At 47.6% G+C, this 15,310-nt stretch overlaps 1 protein-coding gene and 1 long non-coding RNA gene across 3 annotated transcripts; one reads left to right on the forward strand and one right to left on the reverse strand.

Annotated features, from left to right (window-relative positions):
• Positions 1-3,912: 3,912 nt before the first annotated feature.
• On the reverse strand, positions 3,913-4,919 carry LOC100277806 (uncharacterized). The gene has a single exon (NM_001151283.2). It carries the CDS (start codon positions 4,612-4,614, stop codon positions 4,249-4,251), a length of 366 nt encoding a protein of 121 aa, NP_001144755.2. The 5' UTR covers positions 4,615-4,919; the 3' UTR covers positions 3,913-4,248.
• Positions 4,920-6,915: 1,996 nt separating this feature from the next.
• On the forward strand, positions 6,916-13,759 carry LOC103634869 (uncharacterized). 2 transcript variants are annotated; one of them, XR_002264722.3, is made up of 5 exons: positions 6,916-7,722; positions 9,171-9,360; positions 9,443-9,516; positions 10,444-12,503; positions 13,455-13,759. It is a non-coding gene; the product is annotated as an uncharacterized lncRNA (long non-coding RNA). The 2 variants fall into 2 exon arrangements; XR_004851893.1 differs by having other exon boundaries at positions 6,962-7,722; positions 10,444-10,596; positions 13,455-13,753.
• The last annotated feature ends 1,551 nt before the right edge of the window (positions 13,760-15,310 follow it).

The raw sequence follows: 15,310 nt of genomic DNA on the forward strand, positions 1-15,310 counted from the left end.
ACGAGAGTTTGTTTCTCTACTTTGCTCTTTAAGTTTCCGCATTTATATTAAGCATTTAAGTTTCAATCTTGTATCCATACTTATTTAGTGTAGATTGAAACTTAACCTTTGCGGTAGAGATAGCAACACTCAGACATAACCTAGTTTGCACATTCTATTTTGATTATTTGCATAGGTTTTGCTCTAGGGATTTTATTGTGGCCTAGTTTAGTAAAAGTTTTAGAAGTCCTAATTCACCCCCCCCCCTCTTAGGCGTCATCCGTTTCCTACATCGACGATATGGACCATGGCGTCGAGCAAGAAAACAAGCAAAAACTTCGAGCCTAGACCCCTACCTGGCGCGCCAAATGTCGGAGAGGGAATTCTTCGACCGGGTGGCGGAGTGCACCCACCCTAAATCCTAAGATGAGGAAGGAGCTTAAGCGTTTTGCCTGTCTTGCTAAGCGATCATCAAGCACATGAACACGCTAGGATTTAGAGTGGTTTGGGTCGCCAGAGCGTAATACCCTACTCCACTGTGTGTTGGATTGTTGTGGAAGCTTCAGGCCTGAGTGACTTGCGTCTGAGTCCCCTTGTAACGTTGCATGCTCCCCCTTTTATAGCTCAAGGGGGGCATGTACAAGAGTGCTGAGCCCTGACATGTGGGCCCAGGAGCATGATGGATGTAAGACTTGGGGCAGCAATAGTTGTCTGCTGGAGCAATCTTCCCACGCTCTGACAGCCGTGGTTCGCGTAGTCTTGGTGTGCTGGGGAAGCTTCCCTGGTAATACGCAAATGCTCGTGGACATAGCGTATCTGTGTATCCTACAGCACGGGCATACTGTTCGGATTAGACGGGCACGGCGCCTGCTGTATGGCCTGGGCGCTGTCTGCCAGCGGAGTGGACAGGACGCATTAAATGCTGAAGGGGCACATCACCTGTCAGCAGGGTGGGCAGACGGCGCATCCCCTCCGCAATAAATGCGGAGGCCGCGCGGCCCAAAGTCCTTACGTCATGCTCCGCCCGCTGGCCTCCGTCACAGGCAATAAGCCATGTGGCAGTATCGGGCCCTCGGCCGAGCGGAGGCGTACCGGATAGAGCCCGGACACGTGTCAGCACCGGACCCATGCCTAGGCCATGGCACTTCCTCCCCCGGGACCTTGTTATGGGTGGTCCGGAGCTTACTTGGTGGGGTTCGAACTCCATCCAATGGCTCCAGGCTGCTTTACTTCGTGGGTCCGGCTTGTGCGCACAGGGGTCCTACGCCTTCTTGAGGAGGTCTGGGCCTAATGATGGTGTCTCGGACAACGCCACCTTAACCGCTCACGAGATACCCTTGGGGCTGTTCTCCGCGTGGCTAGGGATAGCCGCACAGGCATCATGTCTTCATACCGTAGTAAGGGGTACCCCTGAACCAGGGTACCGACAAGATCTAACCATAAGACCGTCATCGCAATAAACTGAAACCGCAGATTTACTCACAGTGATTTCCACGAGTGTTGAAGAGGAACCTGAACGGACGGGCGCGAAGCACTACCTAGAAACCTGATTCACCGGCACCAGAGCAGGTCGTCAAAACGTCGGTAGTGGTTCGGAAACACCGCTCTCCCTTGATATGCTGCACGACAGACGAAGGGACGGCAGGGCAGAGAAGCGTGCGTGCCTGTTACTCCTGGTTGACGTGGCAGTGTAGGTGTGATATTTGATAAACAAATAAACAAAAGGCAAAAATTAAACTGTCGTTTACAACACGTCACGACACGATAAATAACACGAAAAAACGCGAAACGCGAGCAAGCGCGTGTGTGGCAGTCTTTATAGCCCTTTATTCGTCTCATGTGAAGAGTAGTGAACACTCGCACATATAAGTTGGTTTTCTCCTATCTAGATGGACGATGTGGGACTAAAGCCCTGTGTCATTCCTACACATCATCTTGACTTCTTTATTAAATTAGGTCACACACAAATAAGCCGTCATTCTTATACATCATCTTAGTTTCCTTATTGAATTAGGTCACACACAAATGAGCCTAATTGAACACAGCTCCAACCCAAACTGGACAGCACGCGACACCGGAGGCCGTGGCGGCGAAAAGTCTCGCCTGCCAAGCTGTGATTCGGCCGTATGGTTGTGAGTTTGTGACTGTTCAGGTTTGGCCGTACTGTGCTCAGTGCAGCAATCAAGTTCAGAGGACTGGACCGGACGCAATCATCATGCAGCCGCGTGCTCCATGGGTACTGCAAGTCAGGTAGTGTCGCAACGCAAAGACGATAGATAGCATCTCGGCTTTCACCTGGTCGTCCAACGGTCCAGCCATGCATGCACATGTTGGAGCTTGACAGTTGAAAGGTGGAAAGATCTGCAGCTACTCTTCGCCTCACCTATAGGCTGTAGCTCTACCGAGCTGAGTTAAAAATTAAAAAATAATAATAATGCACGTCTTATTTTCCGTCGTTTGGAGTACTCAAACTTTTAAAACTACTCCCTCAGTTGTAAAATATAATTTGTTTTAGACTAAACAAAACATTAACTAATTAACCTATGAATGTGGACAGAAAAAAAAGAGGGCTAAAATGAACTATATATTTTGGGACGGAGGAGTAACTATTTATTTAGTTATACGCGTAAGTTAATTGTTAAAAATATTGTACTATCATAAACATGCCTGAAAATGTAAATGTTGATACGCTTATATAAATTTTAGTGGAACAGAGAAGAATCCGATTTCTTACAGAAAATAGAAAATGCTGATATGCCGGTCAGGGAGCACTACAGATGAGATTGTTTTTTAAGTTTACTAATTACTACATTGGGCCGAAACGTTGAATCGGGTCGGGTCTGCGATGACCCGAATCTGACCAGACACACACTTACTCTGGACCGGGTTTTTTTTTTTTTACATGCGGGGGGTTCTGTTGTTGGTCGGATGGCCCGTGATCAGTCTCTGCACCGAACCGAAGGTGGGCCAGTGGACCGGGCCCAAGACTCACTCAACCCGCTCGTCACGTCACGTCACGTCTTCGCACGGAGAGGCTAGCAACAGCGAGCAAGACGGCCGCCGAGTCTTCCCTAATTCCAGATTGGAAAATGCCCAAATGTTACTGCACGATCAGTTAATATCTAATGACGATGGTAAATAAGGTTGTGATGACGTGTCTCGCTCTCGAGGGATTGGAGATCGATCTTTTTTTTACTTCTCTAATTCCAGATCGGATTCTTGTTGGATTGTTATTAGATGTGTCATGTGTGGCCAGTGTGGGTTGTACCGCGGCGCCTGTCGCTAGCTTGCAGCGATTAGGTTCCCGTCCGTGCCTTCACATCAGTTCGTTTCCGGCGTGCCGTGCGGCGACACCATGATTGCGCAAGGGGGGTGGGGGCACTGCTAAAATTTTGGACAAGCTCCATCGGCTGTACTGTACTCCACGGATTATTATTATGGTTTTTTTTTCTTCTTGAACAAAAGATCCTCCCTCTAATTTCTTCACGTGGACGAAAGGTCCTGTTGGTTATGTGGGTCTAGGTAGCATTTCTCGTGTTCTCTTTGAAATTGAATTTTAGACTTTTTTCTGTCTTATACCAAAGCATCATAGGTCTAAAATCCGGTCCTGTTTGCGATCATTCTCGTGTAAGCTACGGTGTTGCCGTGTATACGCGAGAAAGAGGTTCGATTTTTTTTATTTCTTCGCGTGAGCTATTTATATATAGAGGGAGCGACAGAAAACGATAAGAAACAGAAAAAAAAAGGAACGCCCCGACGATCGAGCAAAGGGAATCCGTCGGCGTCCGGTCACTGTGCCGGAGTAAACCCTGAATGCTCACGTCTACTGTGTGTGTGGAGCCGCGCGCAGCGCAGCCTTTGAGTTGTGGCTTGTACAGTACGTCTGAAATCAGCTGAAGCATAGGTGCCATTAATTAATTAATCAGATGAGGATTTGGCAAGCATCTCCTCGCAGTCATCACACCAATGCAATTTCAATTCAAGTATTCAAATCGTATGTACATGGAGGAATGAACTCGAAGGGATGGAAGTATGTGGCACGTGTACCACCACCACCACCACGTACGATGGCATCAAGGAGAAGTCACGGACCGAGAGATGGCTGGCTGGCTGCAGGCATTACCAGGGAGACGACAGACGAGACGTCGTCGTCGCCATTTGTGCATTGCGTGCCGACCTGAGAGAGATCGATCGACGACGAGCCGAGCCGGCCGGGCCGGGGAGAACGGAACGATGCTCGCGCGTCCGTCCCCGCCCGCCCTCCGTCCGTCATCGCAGGTTGTGCAGCGGGTTGGACCCCGTGGGCGCCAGCCGCTTGTCGTCCTCGAACCAGTCGCCGGCGGCGGCCTGCCGGAGCCGCCTCCTCGCGCCGTCGTCGGATGAGCTGGCGGCGCTCCCGCTCCCGGCCCGCCGCCGGTGCCTCGCGTGGCGATACGGCCGGTCGCGGTCGCGCGCCGGCCAGACCGAGACGGCGGCGGCCGCGGCTCTCTCGTGCGGGTCGGTCGTCCAGGACTGGCGAGACGACGACGACGGCGACGCCAGTGCCGGCACGCCGAGCAGCAGCGAGGCCGCCCTCAGCGCCAGCGGGACGAGCGACAGCAGCAGCGCGAGCCTCAGCCACCTGCCGGCGCTCATATCTAGACTAGACGGAGGACGGGGAGGAGGAGATCGGTCTTGGTGCCTGGCCACGAGCGTGGACGACGGCGCGGGCCGGCCGGCCGGGTGACAGCTGACGCGACGCGACGCGAGGCGAGGCGGTATAGATAACGGTAGCACTTAGCACAGGCAGGCCTGGCTACGACTCTGCTGCGACTGCGAGTGAAGTGAGAGAGGGGAATTGAGGGGCGCGAGGCAACCGGGCAAAAAGCATGCAGGAGTGGACTACTTGGGCTTCTGTGCGGCTCTGCCTCTCTCTCTCTCTCCCCGAAGAAGAATGGCGTGGCGTTTGGCCGCTTGGCGTGTGGTGGTGGTGGCGCTGTAATAATCGGCAATGATGCGACGGGACGACGCGAGCAGCGCAACGGGAACAAGGCGACGACGAGAGCGGGGGTGTGGGGGTGGGGGTGGGGGGGCGACTCGATCGATTTGACGTGGGCCGGGCGGCGGGACAAAAGGCGCAATGAGTGAGCCCCCTGCGTCGCCTGCCGGCCGCTCGCTGCCGGCGTCGGTGCACACGTCCCCGTCCCTGCTTGTTCTCTTGCCTGTCGCTCGCACCCGCGCCGTGGCACGGCCGGCACCCGGCAGAGGCCGCGCCCGCCGTCCCTGCGGCTGCGCCAAGGCCCAAGGAACCGGATGGGAGTATCCACGACAAGGGCATGCATGCATGTGACGCTGCTTTGACGGCCTCCAGCCGCTGCCGCTCGGTTTGCAGCTTGTTCGCTGCGGCTTGCTGCGGCTGCAATCCGGCTGCGGCTGCGGCTTCTACAGTATTTTTCTCTCTATGGATTGCAGCTGCAGCAGTCCAAACAGCTGCAACAGTGTCGGCTTGTAGCCAGCCGAACACGCCCTTGGTTGGTTTCGCTCGTACGCCATGGCATGCCGCGACGCGACCCGGTCCGTGTCCGGATTCCGGATGCCCGCCGCATGGCATGTGTGCCTGCCATGTGAGGCGCACGCAGGCAAGCAGGCAGGCAGGACCTTGTCATATCCGCCGGACGTCTCGCAGAACCCAGCGCAGCGTAAGTGCCCTGTCAGGGATCCTTCCCAGTTCCCAAGACCCAAAGGCAAGACAACGTCCGGCCCGGGGCTCGATCAGACGCGACGCCCTCTCCCTCTCTCTTCAGCCTCTGCCTCTCTCAAACACGATGGGCCTTTTCGGTCTGCCGTTATCGGGATCGCCGCCGAAGATCCGCTTCAATTCATAGCACAGCGACCCTTGGCCAACCCTCCCAAAACTGCATCCGCATCCGCTTGGATGGTTGCACTGCTGCGAGTGAGGCACAGGCATCGGGCCGGGCCGTCAAGAACAGGGGAGAAAAAGACAAGGGAGCTCGTTTCGACCTCCTGCCAGCCTTTGCCATGCATGTGAATGATGCGAGGAGACGCATCGACCAAACAGTAGGGTGCTTGGTGCGAGCGCGACGCCATGGAGGAGGAGCAGCATCCCGCAGCCAGCAGTAGCCAACACCCGCCATCGACCGCTTCCGTCGCCATCACGCTTTTTTACACAACTCGCCATGGACACGCGCGCGCGCACACACGCACCCTTCAGTCTTTACTGCGTTTTCGGTCACTGCCTTGCAACCTGCAGGCTGCAGCTGCCCGCTCGCTTTGCTGTTGCAGGCCTGTCGCACGCGGGTCGGCATCATAGTTCCCTCCCTCCTCTCATCTACATGTACTGTGCCACAAGTACAATTTTTTGGCGCAAAAGTGGGGATACAGTTGGAGAAATTTAGGGAATACCAGTCTAAATCGTCATTTTCGTGCTTGTGAGTTTTTTGCGCCGTGTTTCTCTTCCTCGTTTGAAGCATGCCAGTGAGTTGTGAGAAACCATTCGAGCCCGACACGACATGAAGCAGCACGTAGTGCGGCACTCCCGCATAGTATCATCCCACTGGCGGAAAGAATACGAGCGACCCAACAAGCTATAAAAAAGAGGGGTCATGCTCCTTTTCAACCCGTACTTTTTAACCATCATTTTGAGGGATTCTTGTGCTCATTCCGGAGAGCACCTATGGTGAAATCTTGGCTTGTTGGAGTAGCTGCCTATAGTGGTTCTTACGGTGTTTTTATTATAGACTTGACGTCTGATGCTAATTAGCGCGTAAATCATCAAGCTCAAACTTACCATAACGATGACGCAGGTTGTCGGCAAGTAGTCGAACCTTGGGGACAGTGCCGGTCCTGACATTTTAGAGGTCCGGGACAAGACTTATAATGGAGGCCCTTTGATAATCTCTACTACTTATTATGTTTGTATCGTAGGCGTCCACAGTCCAGGATGGCGCACGGTTCTGCCGTCGCGCTCCCTTGGTCTCCCTCCGCGCTCCATCCGTCCTCCACGCTCGATCCCCGATTCCCGCGGCTTCCATCCTCGAACCCCTGCAGCGGCTCCCATCCTCGAATCCCGCCCGCGGATCAAGCAGTCGCGGTTCCTTCCATCCTCGAATCGAGCAGCTCCATCCTCGAACCCCCGGCAGCGGCTTCCATCCTCGAGCCCCCGCAGCGGCTCCCATCCTCAAATCCCACCTGCGGATCAAGTGGCGGAGGTTGCTTCCATCCTCCTCCCCCTCTTGATCCGCGATTACCTGGAATCGAGGCCGCAATTTGGAAGGTGCCGCAGATGCTGTTGATTTCTTGATTTCTTGCCGTGGATCCCCCACCCTCCTCCCCACCGCCCGTCATGGAAGGTGCTGCTCTTGATTTCTTGCCGCGGATGGAAGGTGCCACAGATCCCCCACCCTTTCTTGCCGCGGATCCCCCCACCCTCCTCCCCACCACTCGTCTTGGAAGGTGCCGCAACATGGAGGCAGCCGGATGGCGGCGGCGGGCGGGCTATGGCAGCGGGAGCTAAAGCTGGGCGGCGAGCTGAAGCTGGTGGTCGACCCACACAGGGGCGGGGGCGCGGACGCTGGGGCAGGCGTGCCACCGGTACCGAGACGAGCTGGAGTGATACATGAACTACACGATGGGAGGGGAGTGCCCCTCCGACGAGGCGTCGGCGCAGCGGCTGATGCTCAAGGGGTGTCTTCGGCGTCGCCGCCAGGAATCAGATCGCCATGAATCCCATCAACACTGTCTTCGGTAAGTACAGCAGCATTAATCTTTCGCGGGACATAATACGAATGCCACCTCCTTGATCCCGCCCGCATATTCCTCCCCAGATCTCCTATCCATCGCTGCTGCCCTGCCCAGATTCATGCCCTCCTCGCTCATATCCGACCATGGCATGATTTCCGAAGCTTTAGATCATGTGCGGAAGGTTCTAGAGGCTTCCCGTAGGCCACATCCTCCCTGCTCTTCAATGGGCTTGAGGAGGGGTGTTTCTAGACGCTCTTCAATTGAGGCTTGATCGCGACGAGGCAGGAGCCGTCGATGGTGGCGATGACCCAGCGGCCTTGCCCGAGCGCACACTGTTCAACATCGTGTCCACCACAGAGACCATCATACCGGACTCCGAGGATGTCATCACCATGCACCTCACCAAGGGTGAATGCCACCACCACCAATAGTCCAATAGCAGACCGATTCATCCTTAGTTGGTTGTTAAATTTAAAGTTCACCTTTGTAACTTATTGCTGCTCTGCTCGATTTCGCACATGTTCTCGTCTTGGATTGTACACTGACATTGTGCTCTGCTCACAAGAAAATCGATGAAAGTTGAAACCCTATTCCAGATTTTCAATTATACATTTAGTACGACTTGGGGCCACACACTGTAATTTAGCCAACAAGTTATTAGCCAATTAAAAATTGCATTGCACATTCGTCATGTATTTCTTATCAAGTAGAGAAGTTTAAATTTGAGCTATGATCATAAGGAAGACCTTTATTTGCATACACCAGCAAACCTCAATGTTGGTATGTCTTTACACTGGTCTTCTTATTTCAGGATCTGGCACAAGCTATTCATTTCCATCTCAAGATTAATGGGCTTTGGATCTATGCAGCAACATGGGAATTCGATCAGAATCCAAATGACTTGGCACATTCTAATGAGTTAAAACTAGAGGTCCTGGATGACCTAAGAGAGATTTCTCTCATAACGAGGACTAGCTATTGGGATTGGTCTGCTAGGCTTCAGCTTAACAACTTGAACAGTTTTAGTAATTCCAATAGAAAGGATTCTATATCAAGTAAGTTGAATAGATCGATTTAGGTATAGGAATTAAATCACCACTCCACTATAAATATATACCTACAGCATGGTTATTAACGAAATCTCAAACTTGCTTCTTATTTAGCAAAAGAAAATAAAAAAGATAGGGAATGTAGTTGAATGCATTGTGGCTGGTTGTGTTGCAGGAATATTTTTTCAATGTCAAGGCACTACTCATATCATATGTACGAGATTTTAATTGTGATTTTGTGTACTCACATGCAAAGTGGATGATAGTTGATAGGTTTATGCACTAGATTGTTACCTTATTATGTAAGATTTCTTAATGTTGTTCGTAATTAATGCTATTCATTAGTAGGTTGAAGTCTTGTGCTCACAGGGGCTGCTTCGTGATCCATATCTACATTTTCAGGTGTTGCATATTGGTGACACAGATCAAAAGCTGCAGAGATGATACGTCTGAATTGATGTCAAACCTGATGGTTCCAGGAGAGTTAAGGACAGAGCTGAACTAAAGGACCTTACACAGTGGCATCGACCAGATGGTACTCTCTCAGTGTCCAGTAGTGTTCACCATTTCGCTTGGGAAACATCGGTTTCAGGTGAAATTTCTCTTGAAACCATTTCGCTTGGGAAACATCGCTTGGGAAACATCTAATAACTATCTTATTTTATGTGGTTCAGAAGAATGAACCTGTTTTCCATATTCAGGCAGTGGTTCATCAGACGAAAGCCTCCCCTACCGATCACAACTCATGGTAAACAAATATATTATTTTTGCCCTTTTTATTTACGCCATTTATGATCATGACTTTATGTTACATCAGAAATAATTAGCTAAAACACTTTGTTAGATTTTATATACATATTTCTAAATCCCTACTACTAATTAAGCGTCTAAAGTGGGCGCCCACGATACCACAGCTACGCTCTGCCTCACCCCTCTGCCATTGGACCCGCCCCACACCCTCGACTCTGTTGCTCCCGCCCCACGCCCACGCCTAGGCACCGCTCACCCCGGCTGACCGCACCGAGACGCCCACGTCCCCGCGTTGCCTGTCCCCGCCCATGTCGTACCCACAGAAATCTCGCCCGCGAGATGCGTCTGTGTCGCGGCTGCCACCCCCTGCCCTGAAACCTCGTCGTCACCCCACCCCCTCACCATAAGCCTCCATTTCTTCCTTGCTTATGGGGCCGCCAGAGGGAACAGCGACCGATAGCCGCGCCACTGCGGATCGAGGTGCGGCAGGTCGGGGCGCCGCCGCGGATCGTAGGCTCGGCCGAGACTACTTCGTCACCAACGTCCTCGTATATAAGAGTGAAAATTATTTGCCTATTGCCGACATACTTATCTAAAGTCCAACTTCTTATAAAAAAGGTATGTGAAGATTTATGTGTTTTTTCTATTTTCATACCACCATATTACCTCCTTAAATGGTTTGGTGTTCCTATCTCTTCACGGAAAGACATGAGGGGATAAGAAAACGCCAGCCTATTTAACACATCAACTACCTTGTGGTGTATAAAAAGGAAACTAACTACTGATGAATAAACTCCAAACCATTAATCATGAATGAGGGAACCGGGACCGACTAGGAACAAACTACGCCTTACCAGTTATTAACTTCTTATCATGAACCTGCCGCTATTGATTTCATTTTACTGGCTTTTCACTTTGATATCAGGTTGTATCATGGTATCACCAGATCAAGCAACAAAAATATACAAGGCCATGAAGGACAAGGGCCTTCCCGTTGATTTGGTTGAGTGTGAAGGGGAACGACATGGTTTCCTCAAGGCTCAGTGATCCCTCCGTCGCCCTCAACTTCTCGCTCAAGGTTCATTCCCTTCCCCAATCCACCCCACCCCCTTGCCGTCCTTTTATCTATTCGCTTTACACCAGCGTTTCCTTGAGATGGTATAGAGGGCACTGCATCAGATGCAAATATTATTAGGTTCGTGGTTCAACTCCTTGTTTCGTAAATGAGCTTGGTTTAGGACTGAGCAGGAGTCCTCCTACAAGGGACATGGAGAGAAGATTTACTAGACCCATGTGAGTAAATTGGGGGTTTATAGCATTGTGCTTACTCTTAGTGGTGGCTGATTAAGAATGCAAGTGGGTTCGAGCAGCCTGCTTAAAATGGCCTATTTGCTGGTTTGGACTACATTTGCATCCCTACATGTTGATTGATGCTATCAGGGGGTGCATTACCTTACTAATTTTGAAGTTATGAACATATAAATCTTTACACTAAAGATCATCTTGCAAATTCAAGGAACATCTTTCAGGGCATAAGACTTTAGGGAATGTAAACCTTTGATAGTGGTCTATTTGCTCTTGAACCATGGCTATTCAGTGTAATCCGTAAATGTCATATATTGTACTCCCTCCATTTGCAACACAAGTTCAAATTTTAAAAATGATAATTCAATGCACGAACTTCTTTAGATAGCTTCATCGGTCACATATGATAAATATGAATAAAAGGTGCTCATGCATGAGGTTACCTTTCTCTAAATGAGGCAAGTTGGGACCATTAGTAAATAGAGGGTCAAAACCTCCTTTGCATGATTTTACCTCTGTTCAAATACACTTGTCATTTCTAGATGAAGGGAGCAATTACTCAAAAGGATTTTTTTCTCCAGAATCATAGCAAACAATTGTAGCTATCACAAAAAGAAACAGAAATACTCGCATATTCTCCAAGGTAACGGGATCTATAGTACTTGGCAAATTTTTGACAGCCACCGGCTTCGTTCTCTCTAGCATTCAAACACATGTATTCTGTGAGAGTTGCAATAATTGGTAAGGAAAAGGTGGTGTTGGTAAAAAAAGATGATGTATGATGTATCAATAATCTGACTGCTAGCTCCACAATATGGACGCCACATAGTTTATTATGTCCTCACTCTCTGTCTAAATTTGGACAAAAACTCACATTAAATTGAAAACCATCATGTCCAGTGTTATGTTGTTATGTAATTTCCTGCCATCAAGCTCTGAAATATAATCAAATAACATTCATGGAGCTTTTCGATCATCAAACCATGTTTGTAAACAAGAACTCCAGTCTTGTGCCTCGCATTTTATATTATTTTTAACTGCTAATGTGGTCCTCTTACTAATGCTTACAGTTTTTAAGTAGACAAGCATAGTTATGGTCAAAACTATTAAATAGACAAGCCAACCACTTATTTGCAATTGATATTTGATATTTAAACTTAAAACTTTAGTAGTGTTACCAATGCTGGATAGTGTGTGTTTGGTTTAGGATCACATGTGTCTAGATAGAAGCTGTTTGAGGTTTTGGGCTATAATTTTCTGAATTGACGCTTTGGATTTTTTTCCCATATTCTTTTACATATGTGATTGATTTAATTCCATAGTATTTTTTCTCACTTAGGAAGATTTTAAAAAAGAGTAGAGGTCATTTTACCTCTTGTAGTTTCACTATTTCAGATTCTGCTTCAAAAAACCTGACCGGTACCCTTTGGCCAAGGCAGCGCCTCTGATGTGTGCTGGAATCACCATATATACGCCCATGATTCGGCACAACATGAACCAACCAAGTAAATCCCTTGGCGTGATTGGACTGGGTGGATTGGGCCACATGGCCTTCAAATTTGGGAAGGCATTTGGGTTGAAGGTCACTGTTTTTAGACGAGTGAATCGAAGAGAGTTCAAGCCATTAATCTCCTCGGCACAGATAATTTTGTCATATCATCTGATGAGAAACAGATGGAGGTATACATATTTGCCCTTGATCTCCTTATTAGTGAACTTAGCAGCAACTCGTTAATTATTATTAATTCCATATATTTAAGGACAATTTACATGGACACTTCAGTATTGTGGCCTTTACAAGTCAAAGAAATATCTAATGAATTAATTGGCAAAATGGGTTAGAATTGCGCTAGAAAAAACAGAATCCTATAATTAAGGGCACACTAATTCCCTAACTCGACCACTCTTGCCAATATTCCAGAGTGAAGTTGTGGGCTGCATCTTTTCTCGCTGTTACCTCTTTGGAATTTGTAGCTTTGGTCAATGCTATCTCAACTCTGTTCCTATATAACATGTATCTTTTCTTTATCAGCCGGTAAGAGGGGTACTTTGCGCAGATAATCTTTGCTAACCAGCTACAATTTCGGTTGCGTGCAATCAGTACTGTTTCGTTCCTGAATTCTTATTTTAGTGCCCCACTTTATAAACTTTTATGAATGCTCACACTGAAAATGCTACTATGTAAAATATAAGTACAATGTCGCCTTCTGTAGTTGTTACTTTTAAGGTGATTGACGTGCATTGGGTTGAGCATTTGTTTCTCATTTGCTAGCTGCAACTGCAACAATGTTTTTGTTTATTGTTGGGGCATCCACTTGCACAAGTGTTGGCTGATAGTGATCTTTTGGTGTTGGTTGGTGGTGGAAATGGTAGTAAAGAGCAGATTATCGTGAGTGGATCAATGGAAGTGCTGAAACATTGTTGGGCAGTTGCTAGATCCGATGTGCCAGTGTGGGAGCAACTTTTTAACGTCTCTATTTGCCATTACAACATTTTAATTTGTTCCATCATGGTGACTTCTCGAGAAATTTTGGGATAACATTTGATACAATTGGTTTAGACGAGTTGATAAAACATTGAGCCCTACATGTATATATAAAACATATATTGGTGATGTATTTGTGATTGTAGGCGACTTCGTACTCTACTAGGCTACTCGACTACAATGCAGTGTGAAGGCAAGTATCATCAGGGATGACATGGTCCAAACTCCCATCTCCATCGGGATTGATGGAGAACATAGTGGTGCCTACATTGAAGGCATTCTCCCTGCGTGCCTATGACCCAAAAGTCGACATATTTATAACAATATTACATATTTATAATAATATTACATACTTTCCTTGTATGATATTTACAGTGATATTTTATCACACGGATTTTGCATATCATAATGATGTTTTTTTGTTCTGTATCTATGTTTTATATTAATTTTTAACTTCCGTGACAATGTACGGGCACATCACCAATATGTTCATTCGGATTTGAAAGTTGATGTTTGTGCTACTTATTTGGTCTAGGAACTAGATTTTTCTACATTCGTTCGGATTTAGATTGAACAATGTTTCTTTGTATATTAACAAAGAAAACCCGTAGCAATGCTCTTTCAGATATGAACAAAGAAAAACCGTAGCAGCGCACGGGCACCATACTAGTATTAATTATTACACATAATTATAGTGCATATATATATTATTAATAAATATTTATGTATATTTGAAAACGTTGTTTATATTAAATATAAAGTAACTAAAATATAACATGGGGTATATATGTGTCCAGATGACTCAAAAGAAAGTTACCTCGAACAATGATCAAATAGATGTAATACGTTGTGAGATCAATCGATTATGTCATGTTAGTTTCGTGTTCGCTATGTAGGGAAAGACAAAAGCGCTGTCGTACCCAATGTCGTGTGTTGGCTGCCGAGAGGAGAGGGCATGACTGCCTGTCTGTTTGCGACTGAGAGCCTAGGCAGATGGGCCTGAGACTAAGAAGTACTACTACTAGAATATAGAAATCAAGATTAATGGGTTACGTCTAATCCTTCTTGCTTGTTGTTACCGTGTTGTTGACTTATAATTAGATCTTTAAAAGTTTTGTAGAGCTAACAGACATATATATATATAATATACGCTATATGACTGTATATATATACTGTTATTTAGTAATTAAAGTGAGGCCACATTAATTTAGGGGCCCTGGTCGGGGGCACTGCTCGACCCCCGCCAGGGCCGACACTGCTTGGGGATATATTATGTGTCCCATCTTGTCCCATGTGGTTTGTGCTTTAAAGAATCTTTACCATTAGTTGTTATATTATATGAGTTCATTTAGTTATGTGTGTAGTTGTAATTAAACTTTATCTATTAGTGAGTGGGTAGCTTGATTAGTGGCTTGGTTAAGATGTATCTTAGAGTAAATTAGGACTAGAGCAGGTAAGAGCTTATGCATTTTCAAAACTCTGGATCTAGTCATTGTTGTATATTTCGTAGAATAGTTTTTTATAGACTATTCATACCCCTCTAGCTATCTAGATCCTACAGGTTTTGCACATGCATTGACTGATCGAGTTTGATTGCTTGTATATGACAAATAAGACCTACATGTGCGGATGTAATCCAACCCAAATCAAATAACGTTACCCGCATCTACGAAGACACAGCCTAGGCGCGTATCGACGGGTCAGGCTGCATCAAGCGAGGCACTCAACGCGCGCATGGATAGTGTGTGTCCAGGATACACATAAAAATCGACATCCATCTGTTAACTTAAACTTAGGAAGAATACAGTGATGTACCACAATATATCATGGGCAAAGCACACACGCAGCAAAAAAACACCGAGCACAAGAGCCGTTGCTGCTGAGAGACCCAGCAGCAGTCTGTTCCCACACCAGCGGCAAAACTGACTGGTCCGTTCCCAGTCTATTACCACAAATCTTAGTCGTTGAGGAAAATCAAACGGCCACAAAGACATAAAATAAA

The sequence above is a fragment of the Zea mays genome, chromosome 8 (genome assembly GCF_902167145.1).
Source record: "Zea mays cultivar B73 chromosome 8, Zm-B73-REFERENCE-NAM-5.0, whole genome shotgun sequence".
NCBI lineage: Eukaryota > Viridiplantae > Streptophyta > Magnoliopsida > Poales > Poaceae > Zea > Zea mays.

Coding starts and splice junctions, on each gene's coding strand:
- LOC100277806 (NM_001151283.2), bottom strand. CDS start 4,614: ATGAGCGCCGGCAGGTGGCTGAGGCTCGCGCTGCTGCTGTCGCTCGTC.